We start from the raw sequence: 24661 nt of genomic DNA, 5'->3' as shown, positions 1-24661 counted from the left end.
GAACAAAACCAAGCAAGTACATCTAATAGGATTTATCTTGTGTTGGCAGAACAAACCAAAACTGACAATATGATAAATATAGCAACTTGCTAGAAACCAGATACTCAAAGAAATCTTGTCCTCTAAAGCTTGTGTGTGTGTGCGTGTGTGTGTGCGTGTGTGTGTGTCTGTGTGATTTCTTTCTTTTTTTTTCTTTCTTAAATTTCTCCTGTTGATATAGTCTTTGCTTCTCCCCTAAGTGACTTTATCAGGATGATAACTCTCTTCTTCGCCAAACATGTCTGCCAAGACTTTAAAGCGGGGTCCCCAGTCTGTCAGATAGTCATAGTCCTGGTCAGCTTCCGAGGTGAGAGAGTCTATGGAGCTGAGGGAGTCTGCCACTGATCCATTTCCCTCGTAGGCATATGTTGCCAGGGAATCATACGGTGGGGCGGTGGGGTCCACATCGTTTTCCTGCAGCCTTTGATGAATGAAATCCCTTATGTCTGTGTTATCTTCCACTGCGGGTCTCTGCCGAGGTAAACAGAGGGGGTCTGGCTTTATATCCCTGCGGACTTTGTTATCTTCAATCACTTTTGGATTTCTCAGAGCACCAATGTCGAAAGCCTGGGTGTCCTCCTCCCCGCCTCCTTCGTCGTCATAATGGATAACGTTGTCTCTGATGTCTTCTTTAGAGGTCATCAGGGTGTCTTTCTTCTTCTGCCTTCGCAGAGCGACATACAGCACCACGATGACTAGAAGACAAAAAATTGGAAGTAGAGAATATGTCAGCTCATCGCCTCATAAAAATAAAATTGATCAGGGATGACTGATTTTATTTAATAACATACTGTCACTGAAATCAATAAGAATCAGATCTATGCTTATGGTTTTTTTTTAAATATATTTTATTGATTTTTTACAGAGAGAGGATGAGAGAGGGATAGAGAGCTAGAAACATCGACGAGAGAGAAACATCGATCAGCTGCCTCCTGCACACCCCCTACTGGGGATGTGCCCACAACCAAGGTACATGCCCTTGACCAGAATCGAACCTGGGACCTTTCAGTCCCCAGGCTGACGCTCTATCCACTGAGCCAAACCGGTTTTGGCAATGCTTATGTTTTTTCATTGCCTATACTCAAATTTATTTTGAAATTGTAACAAGAAATCATAGCCACATTATTCACAGACTCAAACAATTATAGCCTTGTTATAGAAAATATTAACATGCATTGTATTGTAATATTTTACTGTCTGGTAAAAAGTGTTTTACAAAGTTACAAAAAGAAGAATATTATTGCCCAGCCAGAGTGGCTCAGTAGTTGAGCATCGACCTATAAACCAGGAGATCATGGTTCAATTCCTGGTCAGGGCATATGCCCCACTTGCAGGCTCTATCCCCAGTGTGGGGCATGTAGGAAGCAGCCGATTGATGATTCTTTCTCATCACTGATCCTCTCTGAACTCAACAAAATATATTTAAAAAAGAAAAGCATTGTTTTTTGTAAATATACAGAGAGCTGTATAGCATTGATATTATAAAGTGTGAATATTATAGCTTATCAACAATATTTAGGTATTATTCATACCTAGCTTTCCTAATTATGTTAACTTTTTAAATGAAATAAACACAAATATTCCTGTGAGAGTCATTTTTAAAAGCAATAAATAAGCAAGAGATAAAGAGAAGAATATACAACGTAAAGGCCTTAGTTTTATAAACCATTTGACTAAGAGCTCTAATAATTTAAATTATGTGTCCTACTATATTGAGACATTTTCCAAGCCAAACGCCTGGTATCCATATTACCTTCATGAAGCATGATGATACTTTGAAATAGTTAACTTATATACTCTCATTATTAAATATCTCTTTGTTTCTAGTTGACTCATCGCCATCATTAAATCATGTTTATCTCTTCTATGGGTAAATAGGCACAGATTCAAACCATGAAGTCAGCACTCAACTTCACTTGTCATATATCCCCTCTTCTCCATAGTGATGGTAATAGTTGAAAGACAAAATGTGTTCGATTTACCACAGCAAAGTCTGGAAGATTCTTGTCATAGGATGATGAAAGCCCACTTATTCCCTCTTCCTCCAAAATTAGAGTTTGATGAATTGAAAAGATGGGGGAGATATAGGTAGAGCTCCTGCAGAATAGGTTCCTCCCAGAGTTTAGGCAGCTTTCAGAACTAAAGGGAGTCTTTATTGTTTGTTCACCTGGGGAGTACAGGAGAGGCTGCAGACCTCACAGAGAAGCCTGGCATATAAAATAGCTTTAGAGCTGCCACGATGGAGAAGGAGACTAGATAGATGTGCCTGAGGCTGCCTAAAAGGTATCCAAGCACCACAAGATTCTTATGCTTCCCCTTACCTAGGAAGGATATGAAGATGGTTGAGAATAAGCTGGAAGATTTAAAAGAGTCTGAGATTAGTTAAGGAGGTCAAACCATGGATGGACTTTTATTTTTTTATTTTTTTATTTTTTAAATATATTTTATTGATTTTTTACAGAGAGGAAGAGAGAGGGATAGAGAGTTAGAAACATCGATGAGAGAGAAACATCGATCAGCTGCCTCTTGCACATCCCCTACTGGGGATGTCCCCGCAACCATGACCTTGACCTGAATCGAACCTGGGACCCTTGAGTCCGCAGGCCGACGCTCTATCCACTGAGCCAAACCGGTTTCGGCCATGGATGGACTTTTAAGCAGAGCCCATGGCAAGACTAAGAGTGCCAACATTTACTGCTGTCTGCTAGCAAAGTAATAAATCTAGACCAGTGCAGGTGCACGGGGGACACTCAGTGAGTGTTTGGATCAATAAGTGATGGACGGCAATGCATAAGGTTGACCTGAGCAAGAATAACTGCTACACTATAACAGCACCCGTGGCCAAAGGCAAGCATTCAGAATATGTCACCTCATGCTAGGTTGATATGCAAATACTCTATGATTCAAAGAACTTTCAGAGAAGAGTGTAAGAGAGGACTGGTTGATTTGAAGTTAAACACCTAATTGATCACGTTCTATTTCAGATGTGAGAATATTATTTTGAATCTTCCCTTTTAAGGTTTCTATCATCAGCACAAACAGATGCCAGATATAATTTAACATAAATTATAATGATATGAAAATACTTTGTTCTACACACCAGGGTACTTGTGTGGAATTAATATTTACATCATGTAAATCGGACTAGAACTTTGCCCTCCAAGCCAAGTGAGATTATGACCCAGAAATTGTTCTTCACAAACTATTATGTAATGCCATACTCCATGCTTTACCTCCCACTATTTTTTTATTTTGTTTTCAATCCTAGAAATATAGGGAGTTGTCTACATTTGTCAGGATTTAGTTTGGTTAAATAATAAACATTCACATATAAACTGATTCCACAGTGTCCACTGTGTATCTGTTGCAATTTGAATTTAAAATAATGACTAAAATAACCCCAGAAAATCTCTCTCTCTTCACTTTTTTTATTCTGGCAATAAATTAATTCGGGAAATGGAGTCAGCCAAAGAGTTGATGGAAGAGGGAAATCCCTAACTAGGTTTGTGTTTATTCTCCCAGAGATGTTACAGAATACATTTACTTTGATCCCTTTCATCTAGCATGCTACTAGATATTTCAGTGTGGTCTCTTCTGTTCCAGTGGAAATGGCTAGAATTTTGATGTGAAGAGATGTGGGAAAAGTGGAATAAAAATCACTTCTGCTGGCTGTTTGAACAGAAAAAAAATAAATTAGAGGTTCCTTTACTTTATCTCTATTTCTTTCTTTTCCCTTCTCTTTTCTTTACTAGTATTTATTAAACTAATGTTTGAGAACTATTATTCATCTGGTGTATTTTTAGTGGCTATACAGTACCTTAGGGAGTAATAATCACTAGGATGTAAAGTAAGTGGAGAAGCCATTACAGTAAATAGGATATTTGTTACAGAAAATTTCATTGTGGCAAGTTCCACAAACTTTTATTGTTTGGAAATCCTCTAAGGCTTGAACAAACTTTTGTATTTTTGATTATATTTATTTATGCCTGATGCTATACATCTAAAATAGAAAATTAACTTTCATAAAAATATAATTCAATATGAATAGACAATCTTCCTTCTAACCCAATATAGCATCTCAGTGAAGAAACATTGATTTACATTGTAATTTGAGGACATACAGGAGACAGAGAAGCAGAGGGAGAGAGAGCAAGGGAGGAGGAGGAGGAGGAGAAGAAGAAGAAGAAGAAGGAGGAGGAGGAGGAGGAGGAGGAGGAGGAGGAGGAGGAGGAGGAGGAGGAGGAGGAGGAGAGAAAGGGGAGGAGAGAAAGGGGAGGAGAGAAAGGGGAGGAGGAGGAGAAGGGAAAGGGGGAGGGGAAGGAGAGGAAGAGGGGGAGGAGGGAAAAAAGAGAAGTGGTTAATATTGAAACCCACCTAAGAGTATAACAATGCACAGCAGGATTGCAATCAAAGCCCCAGTGCTGAGTCCTACAGGTAGAAAAATTGCTTCCACATTACAAGACAGGATGGTACCATCAGAGTCACATCTACAAACTCGAATAGTCATTGTGGTAGTGCTGCTCTGGACAGGATAGCTGCTGTCTTCTATCACAACAGGGAGGAAATACAGCTCTTGTTGCCTCCGGCTGTATCCATTTCTTCTGGCTTCAATTCCAGCTGTGTTGTCTGCAAAACATGACATTTATGATAAGATGGTTATTATGAGCTTCACCTCAAAGTGGATGTCTGCTAAGCAGTAAGAAGCTCTTCCTAAATTAATAAAATACATCATATTTTAATTCTTTTATCATGAAAGATGCCAAAAAAAAATAAAAGTAATCCTTAGGGAAAAAAGAAACATTATTCTTCTCTGGTAAAATAATTACATTTGCTATTTAGAAAGAATACAATATGGTGTACAAAAAAAGAAAGATATGTGTTTACCTATTTTTTATGACATCAAAATCTCATAGAGAAAAAAAATGCTTCTGTGAATATTTTCTCACATAATGGCAGGACAAATTATTACAAGTATGAATCTACAAAAAAACTTACCTTGCAACCTATTATTTAAAAACACAACAAATATCAAATTACTATTTCAGGTTAACACTTGATTTCCTCCCCCCCAAAATTATCTATACTGATAAGAGAGTAATATGCTCATTAGACTGGGAGACCTTCTGGAGACCTTCTGGATGTCCTTATGGACAAAGCCATGGTGGCGGGGCCAAGGCAGAGGTGGTTAGGGCAATCAGGCCGGCAGGGGAGAGCAGTTAGGGAGATAAGGCCAGCAGGGAAGGACAGTTGGGGGCAATCAGGCTGGCAGGGGAGGGCAGTTGGGGGTGATCAGGCCGGGAGGGGGGCAGTTGGGGGCGATCGGGCTGGCAGGAGAGGGCAGTTGGGGGCGATCAGGCAGGCAGACAGGGGCAGTTAGGGGTGATCAGGCAGGCAGGTAGAGGGGTTAGGGGCAAACAGGCAGGCAGGCAGGTGAGCGGTTAGGAGCCAGTGGTCCCAGAATGCAAGAGGGCTATCCGACTGTCGACTGGCAGTTGGACATCCCCCACGGGGTCCCCTATTGGAGAGGGTGCAGGCTGGGCTGAGGGAACCCGCCCCCCTGCACGAATTTTGTGCACCAGGCCACTAGTGTCTATATATAAACTTTAAAATTTGAATGTTAGAGTAACATCTAAGGGAAAATAAAGTGTGTTAATACCATTAAAATTCATAAAATTTTTTGAACACCACCATGAATTACAAATAATCACCATTTTCATTACAAAAATATTTTATTTTTCATAAAATCAACAATAGCAGTATTTATTTGGAACACTCCAAGACAATAGCATTCTAAATATTTCATCTACTGCTACCTGGAATTTTGTATTTCTCATATATGGATTTCCATATTTTATGAATTGAAGTGCTTGTAGGAAAAGTATTGGTGTCTATCTTTGTGTCCTTTTACAAAGTTACATGGTAACAGGTAAATTTTTATGTGGTACTTACTTCTGAAGTCACGGACTGTAAAATTTGGTTTGATGGCAGCTTCAGGTGATACTCTAAAGGAGAATTGCTGCCCAGCAGGGGAAAGATCTCGGTCAGCAGCGCTGACTAGCTGAATGATCTGAAACAAAGTGAAGATGAAACTTGAAGTCAGTCATCAGTTTCAAAGGGAATTTTACATTCCATGCTAAAAAGTTTATTTAATGAGGCAAGCAAGTACACAGAATTGACACATTGAGGATTCATATCAGTGGATCAATTATTTACAAATAATTTTAATGTATAAATATGTAAACATTGATAGCATATGGGTTCACTCCAAATCAATATCTGCATAACTCAAATGCCTAATGGCATTGAATGTACTCACCAATAAGCAAAATAAAATTAAAATGTACTTACTTGCATTTTTAATTAGATGAAATAAGTGCTTTTGAACCAAAGTATGAAAATGCTTACTGGGACAAAATCTGTGCGTATTTAAAAACCCTAACATTAGCAAAATTTCGAAATAGTTATTTTGTGAGAATGAGTGTTACTTCATAAATAAAATGATGAGAGAGATACAAAGGATGCACATTTGTTTCTGTTGTTGTTTGCTGTCCTTCAATGGGTAAAAGTACATATTTTTTCCAGAGTTTGTTTGTTGTTTTTTTTTTAAGAAGAAAGCAGTTTTCATCTAGTTTCAAAATTTTTCCTAAATTGTTCTCATTGGGTTTTGTTGTAGTTAAAATGCTGATACTTCATTAAAATGACTTTAAGAATTTGGAGATTTAAAATTACTTCTGAGAACCCAACTATGAAGTGGATAATTCACTTCATAAATAAGCATCTCAGAATGGTTTTGAGGCATTCAGTTATTAATATATCCAATGGCTTTGCATCAGAATGAATTTCAGGAAATTTGTGTGAGAAGGTGAGAGTCTTGTGCTCGCTTAGTGATCATGCTCCTTGACTTCATCTGAATCCTAAGAAAGACCTTAGATTTAGAATACTATATCCTGGCATCATGTCATCTCAGATTGATGCCCTTAAACATGTGATTTAATCTACTACATTTTGTTTTAATTTCATACTTAAAATCCAATTTTATTCATACTCTGATCAACCTTCTGATGTAGATGTGTGTGCATGCATATACTCACACAGACACACAGACACACATACTAAGACTTCGAGTGTCTGGTACAGTGTCAGTAATTTGTAATTGGACAAACTCATCCTCTAATGAGAATTCCAGTTCTTTTGTTCAGTGTGAATCAGTTGCAGGATTATCATAAGTGAGACTTTAATGATTCAACACCAAAGGCCAGGTCATAGAATGTGGTAATTTAGCCAAAGAACCACCATATAGACCCTGTAAAACTTTAACTTCACACAAATTCATATGCTCAGATCACTACATCTCATCCATAAAATCTAACTTATTTGAGCACTAATAACTTTTTCAAGTTTTGTTTTGTTTTTCTTTTAACTACTTAAAAGCAGCATAATTATTTATTAAATTAAAGGCATGTAACATTAATGCATATCAAGAACATAACTTTCAAATTAAAAAAAAAAAAAACTCATTCAACCACCAAAGAGACATGACAATTGGGGCATAAACTGTCACTTGGAATTATCGCATGGGAATAATTGCCCTAAGGTAAATAACTCCCATATAAATCTTCACTGATCCAATATATAAAAGTGTACTGGTATACACAGCCTCATCTTTTTCCCTTTTCTGTTTCTTATTTTGATACATACATACATATTCAATTATAATTCATAAAAGATAAATAGTTCCTATGCATGGATCCTAGGTGAAGGGCAGAATGACTGAGGTCAAAAGCAGAAAATGCTCATGTACTAAACTCTGTGCAAATTCAAGAGACATTTCAGGGTTATGCTTTGCACATAAATGTGGCCCAATAGGGCACACAAGCCCAACAGATAGATATTAGCAAAAGATCCTCCAGGGATGCATCGTATTTCTCACCAATTTGTCCAGATATATATAAAAAAATGAAGTTATCTCTAGTAACTTCCACTACTCCCAAATTTTTAAACCCTTTAATTTACTAAGTAAACACAGAAGCCTTAAGTAGAGTTCTATTTCCAAAAAGCTTTCATTTAGTGCATTGCAAGTTTCCGATTGATATGAAATAATTAATGTCCCTAATTACTTAAAAATAAAGGATGGACTTTTGGGGATGGAGAGGAGGGATCTGGAAAGTAGAAAATGACTAAGTTAACTTCTTATAACTCCCCAAATAACTAAATCAGGTTGTGTATTTGTATAAACATTGATGCAGCATCTACTATTTCAGACACTAAAACAGGCATTGGGCTCATCCTATGTAAATTGTGGGTACATTTAAGGTGTTTATCACTTGGGAAAATGTGACTAAACTAGTCATGCTGAAATAAAATTAATAGTTTCCCCTCAATTATCAAAAGAAGGATTAGAGCAGCATAGTCCTTTAGACGTTTCTGTATTTTCCCTGACCACAATGACAGCCACTCACACCTATCATACAGCTATCACACACTTGAACTAGGGCAAGCATAAGTTGGAACATGGATTTTTTTTAAAATTTAATTTAATTTAATTTAATAGCCCTATGGTAATGGACATCACAGATTTAAAACTATGAGACAAATGTCCTATACAGGAAAGAAGACAGTCAAAATGAAATAAATACTATAGATTAAAGAATGCCCTTTTCCAAATATATGCTCTTTTTTAAATATTAAGATTTTTTCAAGTAAAAATTAAAACTTCATATTTTCTTAAAGGAGTAGTTATACTGCTTAAAGGTGTTTTAATTATAGAGCAAATTAAAGGATACCAACATATTTTTTTTTCTTTTGGAACCTAGGTGAACAGATTGGTTTATTCATAATCTTTTTGCATGAAATACACTTATTAGTTTATGCCTGATAACCATTAATTTATTTTATTTTCTTCATTCATTCACTCACTCATTCATTTATAATAAGGTAGAAAAAAACCTGGAGACCCACGATCACCAACATAAATCCAAAGACTTTGACAGAATCTGTCATTACTGTGTGTGTACATATTCATGTATGGTCTTATAACCTAAAGCACATGCATGTAATAGGCCTTTATACACTCTTAATTAACAATATTGATAAGATACCTGTCCTGGTTTGGCATTTTCACACACAGATGTTTCATATGGCACAGCTATTTCTGGTGGAAATTCATTGACATCTAGGACATTAATCAATATGCTGACTTTGCTGGTTAATAATGTGTTACCTATTAAAATATAAAAAGAGAAAAGATAATTAAAAAATCTGGTCAGTTACTGCTTATACTGAAAATAGCATTTTTTTTTTAAATTCAGCCTTCATTTGGAATCCCAATGACCCACTGAGGTGTTGTGTTGAGTATAAATGAGAAAGAGATGAGTATATGAGGTGCCAATGTTTCACTCTCAGAGAACTACCAGTGCACTACACCAGTGTTTATTCCTGAAACCCACCACCCACCAAAGTAAGGTCAACCTTTTAGCTGGAAGTTTATCATGAGGATCGCCATCCTACCAGGGTTAGTTCATAGAACCAATCACCAATAGTAAAATTTTTCACTGGATAAAACACACATTTTTTTATGTTGTGTCCACATAATTAAAACATTATTGGGTAGAATATCATTTACATATTTAAATAACTCTCTCAAAAAGATTCTTCCTGGAAAGAATGATGATAAATTACAGAGAGAATGAAAGAGAGATGGCTTTTTATAAATAAAAATTAAAAAGATGTAAGGATGTAGAAGTAAATTACTTGGTGATGTCCTGGTTAGTGTGACTCCGTTGGTTAGAGTGTTGTGCCATGCACCGAAGGGTCATGGGTTGGATTCCCTGTCAGGGCACATAGCCAGGTGGTGGGTTCAATCCCTGTCGGGGTGTGTTTTGGAGGCAACCAATCAATGTTTCTCTGTCACATCTATGTTTTTCTCTGTCTCTCTCCCTCTTCCTTCCTCTCTCTCTAGAATCACTGAAAAACATATCCTACAATGAGGATTTCCCTTGTACCTTTCTGTGTGAACGCAAAATGTCTTGCTTATTTTCCATATTAACATTACAACACGCTATTCGTATTGCTAGTTTACTTTATCTGATGCCCATCTGATGAACATTTTTTTCTTTGTGAACCTTATGCACTGAACACAACATATGTAGCAATAAATAAGTAAATAAATAAATTAATAAAATGTCGCTGATACTTTTATATTCATTTTAAGTATAAATTTGTTGAAAAAAATAAATGTTATGATATAAATATTTTCACTTAAGATGTAACATTATTTATTTCACATAAGTACAAAGCCAACCAATTTATTAATTTATTTATTAATTATGAACATATTCATTTGTTGCAGAGTATGACATATTGGGCATAAAAGACATATATGATGTCCTCAATATTAAGAATTTCATACTTGAGAAGATTGCTAAGTTTTTTGAGATCATCTATTTTACAAATGAATGAAATAAAATATAGTGCATGATGTCAATAAATTTTCCATGTAAAAATGTTGCCTGGTTTTGCATTCCATTTTTGGCATGTGATGTTTAAAAGGAATTTTATGTATATACCCTTTTATTTAAATCCAAATTTCAACCTTCAGGTGAAAGCTCATCATGCAGTTTAATTTCCTAGGAAAATTGGATACTAATTAAGAAAAAGAAAAATAAGAGTAGCATTACCGTTGTGTATATGATTTTGATGGAGCAATTATACTGATTTAAAGTACTGTTGCAGTTTAATTAGGGTAGTATACCATAAGCAGTTGAGTAAGTCTAAAATGAAATATAAGGTATTACAAAATAAATTTGAATTCCATTATATTTACACAGCATATAATAGTGAAGAAAAATGGTATCATTTCTAAATTAAGTTTATGATTATATTGGTGTTAATGATTATTATTTCCATGTAAATGATACATTGCAAGACTATGAAATGGTATGAAGTTTTACCGTTATATAAATTACATAAACGAAGTGATTCTCTTTTCAAAGTATTACTTTTACAAGTACTACTGAAATGTTGCCAGTACTGGACTAGTATAAACAAACTTACTTTTTTTTGAAAATACAAAATAGTTTCATATAGTTACTTCGGAGGGGGGGAATTACAGAACAGTAGATAAAAAAAACCTAGACTCACATGTAAAGTAAGGTATCCATGAAAAGAAAGAGAGGGAAATTATTTGAGCAATAGAAGGGAAAACATAACTTCAATCTAGAATTAAAATTAATGTTTATATTAAGTCCTCAAAAGTCATCTGCACTCTAAGAGTAACTATTCATATGACTGATTCCACTGTTTTGCTTCCTAGTCATAATCTTTTGCAACCTCCACCTGGAGGTTATATGAGAGCAAACTTAAATCTGAAGTCTCTATAATTCAGCATAATTTGCATAGTTATAGTTTATTAAAATTCTTTATTTTAGTTAACTTCTAACTACTTGTAAACTTTACTATTCTCAATAATAGACTTCAGTCTTAGTCTTCCATAACCCAAAAACAAATAGTGCTTTGCATGTAATATATTGTATGAAAGTTTATAAAAACAAATGTATGAATTAATGTTGAGCCTGAAGTGTAGTAAGCCTAAAGTTTGACTTTTCTGTACATATGAAAATCATATCACTTGCATTATGTTGAATTAAAAAGAATTTATAACAAAATAAATTTATATACCAAATGGACTTAAAAATTAATTACCTAACAATGTAATCACAAGTCATAATGATATGTATACACAGAAAATTTTCTCCAAATATAGTATTTTGTAAGTCAATTCACAGATTTTTGACCTATGAATGGAAATAATCCATTATCATCCAGATGATTACATGACTAAGAAAAGAATTATCTTTGGTGTCATCTGTTTATTTTACAATTATATAAAACATGTTCAAGGGTTTTAATGTAGTTATTCTTAGTTATTTTCCCTAATGATATTTATTATAGTGACAGCAAAATAAAATAGAAATATTTTCATGTTGAAAATTTCTGATAATTTGAATGAAATGAATTTTTGGAGCTTCTGTCTCTTTAAAAGTCTCAAGATTAGCACCATAAAAACAGCAAAGTAGCAATGCATAAAAAACTTACTAGAATTTTAATAAAATTATTTGGATCCCCAACTATAGCAACACTGATTAATGACTGCTTTTTAATTAATTGGAAGTTGTTCAATCATTGTACCATTTCATTTCACCTGAGAGTTTTTATAGAAGATTCAGGGACCAACATATGCTAGTTCAATCTGCAATAAGGTATATTTATACAATTTTGTTCTTCTTGGCAGGGCAAGAATGGGCTATTTATTTCTCAGTCATTCAGTATGGTGATAGTTTTCTGCTCAGCTGGCTAGTTCAATCAATGAAAATAGCCTTATGCATTAGAATATGAATAAAGTTTACTTTTAAACTCTGTGAATTCAAGCAAAATAAAGCCCAGAATAAGCTATTCTTTTTTTTTTTTTAATTTTTTAACCCTCACTTGAGGATGATTTTTAGGGAGAATAGAAGGGAGGGAGGAGGGGAAGAAAAGGAGAAACATCAACCTGAGAGAGACACATTGATTGGATGCCTTCTGCATGGCCTTGATGGAGGGCGGGGAACCTGCAACTTCAGTACATGCCCTTGACCTGGAGGCTGTGGGCCAACATGCTAACCACTGAGCAAACTGGCCAGAGCCACAATAAGCTCTTCTTATTGCAGAATATTTAATTAACATAGAGTGTGTGTTTAGCCTCTTTATTTTTCACACAGAAATATAGTGTTTACCCCAGCAGGCTTCTCAAGGGTTCTAAAATCCATCCACACAGTGGTCTTTAAATAAATACTAGAATAGACTGTGGGTAGATAGAGATGTTAGAAATGTTAGCTTACTCTTTTATTTTGTGTATATATAGTTTATGGGTCTAAGTCACAGTTCTGCATATGTTCCAGTAAGGGCCAACATAATTTATGACACTCCACACACTTGGGTCTCCTAATTTTCATTTAAGTAAATACTAACTCAGTGGGTTGATTTGGCAGAGCCAGCATGTGCCCTGATTATATTAATAATTTTAAAAATAGCATTCCCTAAGTTTGAAGTCTTTGAGGATCAATGACCTTGCTTCCACCATAAGGATCCATAGTCTCCTTCCATTTCCCAAATAGTTGAAGCTCAACACTGATTTAGGTGCCAGACATGCTCCTACAAGTGCCCTCATAGCATGATGATGGTTTTATGGCCTGGGTAGCCATTGGGAAGAAAGACATCCTCTAGAGCAGTGGTTTTCAACCTTTCTAATGCCGCGACCCTTTAATACAGCTCCTCATGTTGTTGTGACCCCCAACCATAAAATTATTTTCATTGCTACTTCATAACTGTGATTTTGCTACTGATATGAATCATAATGTAAATATATGTGTGTTCCGATGGTCTTAGGCTTTACAGCAGCGGTTCTCAACCTGTGGTTTGCGACCCACAGGTTGAGAACCGCTAGCAGGGTCACCTAAGACCATCGGAACACACAGATATTTACATTATGATTCATAACAGTAGCAAAATCACAGTTATGAAGTAGCAACGAAAATAATTTTATGGTTGGGCGTCACCACAACATGAGGAACTGTATTAAAGGGTCGCAGCATTGGAAAGGTTGAGAATCACTGCTCTAGAGCTATAATACAGGTGATCAATGCACTATCCACACTTTCACCTGGAGTTAAGGTACAGGCCTACTACGCCTACTTCAAAAAACATGCAGAAGTTTTGTGTGTGCATTTATAAGAAGGTTTGGGTTAGAATGGGCAGTATTCTAATTCATAATCTATGGATACTATGTCTTTGATGAGTAGAACTTATTTGAACAGACCGCCTCTGGTCAGTTGTCACTATGTCCAAGTCCTATACTCAATATCTTAGACAACTCATTTTCACTATATTGTCCAACATCTTAGGAAATAAAAGCTAATGTTCTATGTACAACATGGTTAAACTGCCCCCAGCATTCTGGATGAATGAAATAATTGAAAGTTAGCAGGGAAGGAATGCAGAATAGCATATGTAACTGTGATAGGACGCGATACTGGAGGGAGGAAAGATGACAAGTGTGAAAGGAGGCTTCAGGAAAACAAAGAGGATGGGGGCAGGGACTCCCGGGGAGACTGGCATTCTGTTCTGCTGATAATATCTCTGCTCAGACTGGATCCTCTGTGTTCAGAGCCTAACTGAGCAAGGAGGGCAGGAGATGGCAGAACAAAGGATGCAGTAGAAGAGTAGCCTGCAATGTGCCTACTTAGCATGACAAAGATGTGTGAATTTCCTGAGGGTCAAGTTAGTACAGCAGAAAGGAGCTGAAACTGAAAAAAAGTATGCTATTAAATCACCAAAGAAGACTGCCTGTTGCACAAGGGGGATGCTGGAATTAAAAAGCTGTAAGGTCTTCTGCTGGTGCTCGTATCAAGTTCCTATGCAGATGGAATGAGAGATACTCTCTCCCCTCCAACCACCACCACCAGCATTAAATAACTAAAAAAAAAATCACAGGAGAAGGCAGCATTTGGGCAAATGCCTTACTGCCAATCCATTTTAGTCATAGATGCAATGGCGACCAAACACTATATGGGGACAGAAAAGGGAGATTGGGGCATTTGTATCTCCCTATCTCTTTTCCACTCTAACGGACTAGAGAATCTATCCCCTCAAGCAAAGAATCATGGTTCTAATTTATAGTGTCATTGAGTTCTGCAGTTATCTATTTGCTGTGTAAAACGAATGGCCCCAACGTGTAGTTGCTTGAAATAATTACACTTTTCGTATTTCTCACAATTTTGTGGGTAAGAATCTGGGCAGGCTCCGGCTGGGTAATAGATTGCATTTCACGTGGTAGCGACAGAAGTTATGTTGCGGTATTCAGCTAGCAAGTGGTCAGGACTAGAGGTTCCAGGTTTCATTCACACTTCGAGAACACTGGCAGGCATGGTTCGAAGGCTGAGCTGACCTTGGATGGTCAGCCTGACCACCGTCACGTGGCCTCTCTAGTGTGGTAGCCTCAGGGTAGCCAGTCTTCTCACATGACAGGTCACTGTTCCAATGTACAAGGCAGAAGCTACATTTGCGTTTATGTCAGGCTTACCTTTAGTAAGCAGAATAACCTGAAGGGAATGAAAGTGCTAAAGACATCACCAAGGCCTGGGAATAGGTGTCTGATTATTCATGTTTTGAAGCAGTTGCTGAAGATAAACAAAACTGTTTCTTCTTTACCCCCCAGTGAGTTGAGATTGATCAAAAAACCCTCAAACAGAAACATTCACAGCCAGCTCTTGCTTCCTCCCACCGCCCCGACACACACACACACACACACACACACACACACACACACACACACACGAGAGGTGAAATTAGCTGCCAAAGTATTTGTACCGCATGCACAAAATGAAATAGGCACAAAACAAACTGAAAGGATTTCCCCAAATCTTTCAAGAGACCATAGGCAGAAGGACTGGAAAAATACACTTCTGTTGCAAACGGCTGTACTGATAGCACCACACACACACCTAATCTGTTACCTTAGGAAGATGTGATAATACCCTTGATCATCCAGACAAAGAAGACCTATAATCACTCAGTCTAGGGGATTCTCTTCTGGGCCAGGCAGGAATCAACACAAGCAATCCTTTGTAAGCATCCTATAGATTCTGAGTGACTCCTTGAAGAAGAATACTTAAAACTCCTGTGTATTCCAAAGCGATATTCATTTAAAAATTAGATTCTGATGAAAGCAGAGAGAAGGAAGAGGGATGATTTTTAAAATGCAGTCTTCAATTTCAGAAAATATTTCAGAATGGGTGGTTTTATGTTATCATTACTTCCTCCTGCCTGGCCAATGAAGCTCCCAATCATACACGGGGATCCGATGTGGAAGAGAAGTGGGGAGTCTGGTGGGATTTTGAGGGTACAGCATGGAAAGGGTTGAGGTCACACAATGAAATGCAGCACTGGATATTCATGCAACCCTGCAAACAGGGATCGCTGGCAGCTGTCACAACCTCTCCGGACTGACGCTCTGAGGGAAAGGAACAGCTTTCGGAGTTTCCCCAGGAGACCACTCAGCTGTCAGTCCAAAAATGAAAAACACCCCAGCAGGGACTCGTTTAAGAGTGTTAAATCCAAAAGCTGCAGTATAACATTGATTCCGTCGATGCCATACTTACTAACTTTACGCGCAATTATGGAGAAATTATACTGTGCAGTGCTTTCTCTGTCTAGCAATTCATTAGTGGCGATGGTTCCTTCAGTTCCATCTATTGTAAAGTAGCTGTCCCCATCACTCTTCCAGTCTATGAAGTACCTGTATATAAAAAAGAGCAGATGCAAATGCACAATGATTACACATTAATCATAACGGCAGTCAGGCTAACTTGACACAGTTCCTTATTTTTTCTCCCTGTAGCTATTACCCACCTTGCAATAAAGAAGAGTGTAAATGACAGCTTCTTTATTGCAAAGTCAGTATGCTCAAGGGGAAAGGGGAAATAATGAAAGATTTAGTGCTCCTGCTGTTCATATTATTTTAGGGTCTTGACACCTTGAAAGCTCAGCAGAGACTAAAATTCTGAAGCTGACCATGGGTTTCCTTAACCTGCTGAATATTAAAACGTTTCGAGCAGTAAAAAATCCCTTAATGGTGGCTTTGGGAAGAGCTGGGGGTGGGAGAGACATCTGGAAACAGCTGCAAAGGACTGCGGCCAGAGCAGAAGTAGAATCTTTGTATTCACAGATAGGGAAAGGGGCATCATATTAAGGAAATTGAGGGGACATTTTTAAACTGACACTGTGGTAAATGTACAGAAATCTTTCCCCCAAACACATATAAAAGGGCTACTGTTGTTTATTGTTCTATAGATCTGGACACCTTTAAAAAAAAAAACAGTGACCTTGGCTAATACTGTCCTTTTTTATCTTCTTTATTAGCTAACATTCTTGGTAATAACAGACACTGCCATTCTAGCTACTGGACTAAAAAATCCAAGAAAAATAATTGGAAAAAAAAAACACAGAAATTGAATTTATATAAATCTTCAGGTAATGAGAGAAATATAGTGGCACACACAGATATATACAGTATATATATATACATATATGTGTACATATATATATAATTATGTTCAAACATATATTTTCAATCATAATAATAAACACTTTAAAATTTTACCACATACTGGACACTGTTCCAAATATTTATGTATATTTATTTGTTAAAACCCCACAAAAGCCCTAAAAGTGAGTATTATTAATCTTCCCATTTCATATATGAGGAAACTGAAGCATAGAGACATTAAGAAATTCTCCCAAGTTCACCTAGTTAGAAAGTTTTAGAGCTGATATTTGAAACAGGTCATCAATAGTTTTCCTTGTATTTATTATTATATAGTATTACCAATTTTAAGTAAACATTTTACATGAAAGGGTTTGCTAACCAAAAGGCTCAATGTACCATATATTTATCACCATTATTCTGGCCAGCTGAATCAAGGCAAGGTCACTACAAACCATGGGTGAAAGCAGATGACATCTTCATAATTAGCCCATCTAAATCACCAGGCCACAGGAAGTGATCTATTTGTTCATCATGGTAAGTTTGTTAAGGTATCTATTTCAAAATAGCAGACAAGCTGGTCATTGGAAACTAGGGCAGTTTGGATGTCATTTTGATGCTAATTCAAAATTACTTTGCCTTTATACCATAGATGAGATTTATAATTCTTGTCAATATTTGTTAGAAACTGATTTCTGAACCAGAAGATAGCTGAGAATTATAGGATCAGGGTATGAGTCATGCTGTTAATCTGCCTTTGATAATTCTCTTGTTGATTTGAGGGGTGAGAATGCATTGATGTCTAATGATATCAATGTTGTATCCTGTCTCATAAGAATGTTCTCAAAAAACCATAAATGAAGTTAAGGCACATTTGAAAGTCAGGGAGCACAAGATATAATGAGTTTAATTTTATCACATAATCTTTTCTGGACAAGAAAGCATTTTCTCACAGTAGCCCTTTTCAGAACCTTTACTCAATATCCATGCCTAAATTAAGAAGAAAATTGCCATGGAATCTTTTTAGGGACTGTAGCATTTTTGGAAGAATGTTGGTGCTGATTGTGTTCAATTGTACAATTTAGCAAATATTTGCTCAGTGTCCACTATGTTTTAGACCCCACACTAGGATTGAGGCATATATAAATAAATAAAGGACAATCCCACCAATGAAGAGTATTTTGCTGGGCAGACACATATAATCAGATTTCAACATCTGCTAGAATAGTGGTCGGCAAACTGTGGCTCACGAGCCACATGTGGCTATTTGGCCTCTTGAGTGTGGCTCTTCCACAAAATACCACGGCCTGGGCAAGTCTATTTTGAAGAAGTGGCGTTAGAAGAAGTTTAAGTTTAAAAAATTTGGCTCTCAAAAGAAATTTCAATCGTTGTACTGTTGATATTTGGCTCTGTTGACTAATGAGTTTGCCGACCACTGTGCTAGAAGAACAAAGACATCAGAGAGTGCAAAGAAAAGACACGCAGTGCAAGCCTATTGGTTCAGACAGACTTTCCTGCAGGTGATGTGGGGCTGAGATTGGAAGGTGGTAAAGGAATTTTTGAGGAGAAGAGTGAGACAGACAAAGTGAGGAGAGGAAGAAAGGTTTTTCAGGAAGTTTCAAAAGTCGTTTAGTAGCAAAGCCATGGAGTTTGTGTTAGGGAACTGACTACAAGTTGTTGGGGATTATGGAAACATATCCGAGAGGCACAATAACTTGAAAAAAGGTAAGTGATTTAAGCCATAAGTTATATTAAGGAGAGGGATATGATCCTGTGGGCAAAGAACACTATCAAAGGGTATAAAAAGGTATGGATTAAAAGTTAATCACATTTAAGGCCTATCATGGTTATATTTATTTTATTTTTTTCCATTGTTCAACTGTGTTTTAAAGATTTGTGACAATTTAAAATACTGGTAATATCCAGTATGGAGCAATGGGCAGTGCCACTGTTTTGTTCCACGCCATTTTGTTCTAACATTGATGAGAAAGCAGAATTGATGCTGGCAAGGGCCATGTGTGTGGGGAGTTTGCACTTCTCTCCCTGTCTGCATTGGTTTTCTCTGGGTGTTTTGGTTTCAGCACCGCCCCCCCCCCCCCCCCCCCGCACCCCGAAGATGTGCATGTGAGTTGAACTGGCGCATCTAAATTGTCCCAATCAGAAAGAATGTAGGTATGTTGTGAGGGGCTTTGTGATGGAAAGGCGTCCTGTTCAGTGTCAGGTTTATTTAAAGGGGACCACACTGTAAGTATTTCCTGTATACCAGAATCTTGCCGAGAGACTAGAGTATAAAGGGGTATAAAGGGGTATAAAGAGATTTGATTCAATGGGTTATGAGAAGTGCTTGAAATAACCAGGAATATGCTGGCTGCAGGAAGGAGACAGAAGGATACGCCAGCTGCCTTTGACTTCGTAAGGATGCTGACGTAAAGCAGGTGTTAGATTTACTTGTTACATTCCAGTGGAATGGAGATAAGACAGGGGAATTGAATCTATAGAAATTATGAATTCAGATAAATGCAACAAAGACATGTCAGAGCTGCCCAAGGTCATAATGAGTATCCTCAGGGAACAGTAAGCAACATGAGTAATGAAAAATTGACCATCCAAATGCTTGGTGCAGATGGAGTAGAACAAATATAACGATGTTTAGAGATTCTGAAAGTACTTTACAATGCTGAGATGCTATTACTATTACCCATATAGAATGAAACCTATCTCTCTTACTTTGCATGGAATGCAACACTTTTATTATTTTTTTAAATTAAATCCATTTTTATTGATTTCAGAGAGAAAGGGAGGAGAGAGAGATAGAAACATCAATGATGAGAGAGTGTCATTGATTGGCTACCTCTTGCACACCCCCTACTGGGGATCGAGCCCGCAACCCAGGCACGTGCCCTTGACAGGAATTGAACGCGGGACCCTTCAGTCTGCAAGCTGATGCTCTATGCACTGAGCCAAACCAGCTAGGGCAAAATACTTTTCAATTACTGTTTCCTACCAGCAGTCTTGTTCTGACCTCTACAAACATACTCTACTCCAAACACTCCAATAAATTATCACTTTACAAACATAATATTATTTTTTTCATATCCTATTTCAATAATATCTACAGTCATATACATATAATTCCCTCATTTAACCCAAATAATTAAATCATTTTGGCATATTCACAAAGTTGTGCGACAATTCAGCAGTTTTTTTTTTTTTTTAAATTTAAACTTATTAGTTTGCTAGGGCAAAATACTTTACAATTACTATTATTTTCTTAATGTTTGCTCTGGATTTTACCATATAAAGCTTAACATTGTATTCTTATTCATATTAGCTTAATTCTAGTCAAATATAGAAATTTTATTTCTATGTAGCTATCTTCTATTAAGTATACATGTATACATATGATTACATATATTTTATCTATATTACATCTATATATTCAAAAGCCCAATAAAACATTGTTATAATTATTTTCTTTTATAATTTTATGTCTATTAAAGCTAAAAAATAAAGAAAAGCAAGTATCTTCAGAAGATCTTCTGAGTTTTCTTTTTTAAAAATATAGTTTTTTGTTTTTTTATTTCAGAGAGGAAGGGAGAGAGAGAGAGATAGAAACATCAATGATGAGAGAAATCGCTGATGGGCTGCCTCCTGCACACCCCACACTGCAACCCAGGCATGTGCCCTCACCGGGAATCGAACTGCATGGACCTCCTGGTTCATAGGTCTACACTCAACCACAGAGCCACGCTAGCTAGGCTGAGTTTTCTATTCTTATGTACTTCCTATAACCCTGGGGAATTCTCTGAGTCACCGTTCCACACATGGTTGAAGGCAGAGGGTGATCTCATTTTGGCTTCCCAAGAACTAGCAAAATGGAGTGAGTGACTGGGCCCCATGTTATCTGTCTGCCAGGGGTTGAGCCTGTGTCCTCCCAGTGGGGTTGGGTGGGGGAAGTGAGCTGCCCACCTCCCAACCACACTCACCAGGAATCTGTCCGCGGAGACTCAGAGTTGGGGGGATGAGAAACCCTGCCCCTCTTGGTGAGACGTTACATCTCATTGGGAGCTGAGGGCAGAGCAGTCATGTGTTCTCAACCAGGCCAGAGTGGGTTTTCTATCCAGCTGAGTTGGGAGATGGGAGACGGGAGTGGGAGGGAGGTCCTGTGTCATGTGCCACAGTCTCCTGCCATTCTTAAAATGTTTTAGTAGATTTTCTTCAATAAATATTTCTTCCATTTACTATATGCTTTTAGAAAATTTCCAGGAACAGTAAATGGTAAATTTTTATATTTAAAATAATTTTAAAAAGATAATGTTCACCATTTGTTTGTTTCATTGGGAAGTGTCTGCAAAATCCCAGATCCCTGGCAACACAGAGATGAATAAAGCTAGTCTCAGGAAATTCAAAGGGCCTTGTGGAAGAAAGACAACCATGTGCACAGAAAGTAAATAAACTGCCTTATACTTGCCAAAATCTACCTCAAAATTGAATGCTGTTACTTAAATACTATGAAGTTCAATGCACAGATTTTATTTTCTCTACCTACCTAAGAGCTAAATATTTCTCCTTCAAAGCAACACATTTAGGGTTTTAAGAATGTATTATTTAGGACAATCATCTACTTTTGGTTTCTTAAGGACTTTCTTCGTTTTCATACTGAAAACACTAAATTCCAGAAAACTCTTCAATCCCAGACAAAATTCAGACAATTAATCACTTTACATCTAGTTAATTATAACTTACAGCAATGTAATAATTTACAAAGCTGATTCAAAATGAAATATATCCTCGTACAATGAATCACTGTACACACGTTATTTTTAATTATAATTTTAAGTTTTTCTGGAAACATTAAAAAATTCAAAAAGCATACATAATGTATCCATAAAATGCTGTGTCTATATTTTTGTTTAATGCTTCTATGCATTTATCAATCCAAATCCAATTATCTTGCAACTTTAGTAAGCAAATTCATGTATTTAGTTCAGACTAACACTGACATAGAATTTGATTCTATAAATCAACCACCACTGAGAGGCAGTGAAATAACACATAAAGATGCTGACTTTCTGAACAGAGAGAACTAGAGTGATATACTGATTCCTTCACTTACCTTGAGCAATCAAGTTAGAAATTACCCCCTCATGCCTGTTCTCTCTGTCTCCTGTAATATTTGGAAAATAATACCCACCAAACAGTGCAATAGTGAGTATTCTCGTAAAGATGATATGAGAGAAGATATATGTGCTTTGGTATAGAATTATGTGTGTGTGTGTGTGTGTGTGAGAGAGAGAGAGAGAGAGAGAGAGAGAGAGAGAGAGAGAGAAAGAGCGAGAGAGCGAGAGAGAGAGTATATGTATTATTTTCTTCATCTAATAAAAGAGAAATATGCAAATTGACAGTCACTTCACAGTGCCCACCAGCCAATCAGGAGTTAGTATGCAAATTAACCCGACAAAGATGGAGGCACCCCCGGCCCCCAGCCACTCCAGGCCTCTTGGCAGCATGCATGCAGGCACGGAGTGGCCAGGTGGGGCAGGACGCCTGCTATGAGGGGGAGGGTGGGGGTGGAGGGAGCAACAGGAGCAGTGCTCTGGCTGGAGTGAAGACTAAAGACTGAAGACTCTGGCTGGAGCGAACACGGAAGGTGGCGGCCAGAGCGAAGGCCTAGGTCCCAGGTGCCAGAGGAAAACCGGTGCCGGCAGCCAGGGGAAGAAAGGCCTATTGCACGAATCTTTGTGCAATGGGCCTCTAGTTATTAATAATGGTGTATTACCTTCCCCCAAAACATTCCTACCATACAAATGTTTGCTTAGTTCTAGAACCAAGTTGTGACATACACAGCCTTCAACTTTAAAATACCTGAGTCTCAAAGCTCCCACACAATCCCCAGAAGTAGAAACCATGAGCACCAATATCCAGCCCAATTTCACACTGTGGTGCTTTTGCTCGGCTCTCATTCACTATTTGTTGGCATCTAATTTTTACATCTGTCATTTTGTGAGGTTTGATACCTCCTTTTCTCCAGAGGTTATTCTCACAGAAAGTTCACTGCCTTCTTCAGGAGTTACCCGAAACTTATTTGAACATTTTCCACTCAGCTGTACATCTTCAGCATCTTCCCACAGCTGGTCAGACTCGAAGACTATAGGTCTAGTACTAGGCCCTGGCATTTTCCTGATGTCCTACCTTTATGGGACTGACTAATCCCGGTGCCTGACTGAATGGTAAATGTGAGACAACCACCATTTTTTATTGTGATAATTTTCCCAATATAGCAATGAGTTGATATTTATAAGAGACTAGAGGCCTGGTGCATGAAAATTCATGCACTTGGGGGGGGGGGGGCTCAGCCTGGCCTTCGCCTTCTCACAGCCCAGGAGCCCTCAGGGGATGTCCGACTGACAGTTTAGGCCCACTCCCCGCAGCCTAAGCAGCAGTCGGACATTTTTAGCACTGCCACGGAGGTGGGAGAGGCTCCGCCACCGCTGCTGCGCTCACTAGCCGTCAGCCTGGCTTGTGGCTGAGTGGCGCTTCCCCTGTGGGAGCGCACTGACCACCAGGGGGCAGCTCTGGCCCCGCTGCTGCTGGTGGCCTCCCTCTGTGGGAGGTGACCAGCAGACTGATCGGGGGACAGCGCTGGCTGGCAAGCAGCCGCCCTTCCCCATTACTCCTCCACCGCCACCAGTTGCCGCCTCCCCTGATTCCCATCCCCTCCCTCTGTCTGCTGGCACCCACCTTGGCTGGCCTGGTGCCGCCCTCTCACCAGTCCTGCCCCCTGCCGACCAGTCGTTCCACTGTTAGGTCGATTTGCATATTAGGCTTTTATTATAAAGGATGATCATCAATGATTGACAGGGGAACCTCCCTTACATTTCCTGGACAATTCAGAGAATATATGACCTAGTTCTAAAATGTCTAGATAATTTTTAAGATGTATACCCTCAGAGTGAACCACCAATGTGTATATTGGTTTTGTGACAGTCCACATTCAATCTTAGGGTAGAATGATATTTTAATTGAAACTAATCACAATAGTATAATATGAATGCTCTAATTTGGCCTAACTCACCTGCTTAAATGAGCAAAATCCTTAAATACAGACTTTAAGTTATACTTATTTGATGAGTAGATGAAATATGAGATTCAAATAAAAAACAAAAAAAAGTTATGACCTATATAAAATGTAGCAAATCTTTAATTTGTAGATGTATGCATAGTGACTGTTGCTAAGAAATCTGTTTTAACAACTGAATAGAAATAAAAAATTAAAACATTAACTTAATCTGTATAGGTTACTTGACAGAGTACAATTTTATTACTTTTCAGAAATGCTTTTAAAAAGTTTTATTCTCTTTATTAGGTAAGCATTTTTCCTTTTACATTTATTTATTTTTTTTTTGCCTAATAACTTTCTCACATTTAATAGAAAAGCTAACTTTGACCCAACTCAATTCTCAGACACATGTTGTAAAACATATTTGAAGGTATAGTTATTCTGAATATATTACATCTCATTCTTTAAGCTATGAAGATGTAGGG

At 37.6% G+C, this 24661-nt stretch overlaps 1 protein-coding gene across 2 annotated transcripts in view; it reads right to left on the bottom strand.

The window, feature by feature from the left end:
- Positions 1 to 234: 234 nt before the first annotated feature.
- CDH12 (cadherin 12) overlaps positions 235 to 24661 on the bottom strand; it is a gene marked incomplete at both ends in the record, with an annotated part of 182429 nt that continues 158002 nt past the window's right edge. For both annotated transcript variants that reach the window (XM_079761392.1, XM_079761393.1), the window contains 5 exons: positions 235 to 734; positions 4414 to 4665; positions 5989 to 6106; positions 9138 to 9259; positions 16233 to 16369. In XM_079761392.1, coding sequence (XP_079617518.1) covers positions 235 to 734; positions 4414 to 4665; positions 5989 to 6106; positions 9138 to 9259; positions 16233 to 16369 — 1129 coding nt within the window. The remainder of the gene's footprint in view (positions 735 to 4413; positions 4666 to 5988; positions 6107 to 9137; positions 9260 to 16232; positions 16370 to 24661) is intronic.

The sequence above is a fragment of the Cnephaeus nilssonii genome, assembly GCF_951640355.1.
Source record: "Cnephaeus nilssonii genome assembly, chromosome: 2".
In the NCBI taxonomy this organism is placed as follows: domain Eukaryota; kingdom Metazoa; phylum Chordata; class Mammalia; order Chiroptera; family Vespertilionidae; genus Cnephaeus; species Cnephaeus nilssonii.
This window is presented reverse-complemented; position numbering and strand designations above follow the sequence as displayed.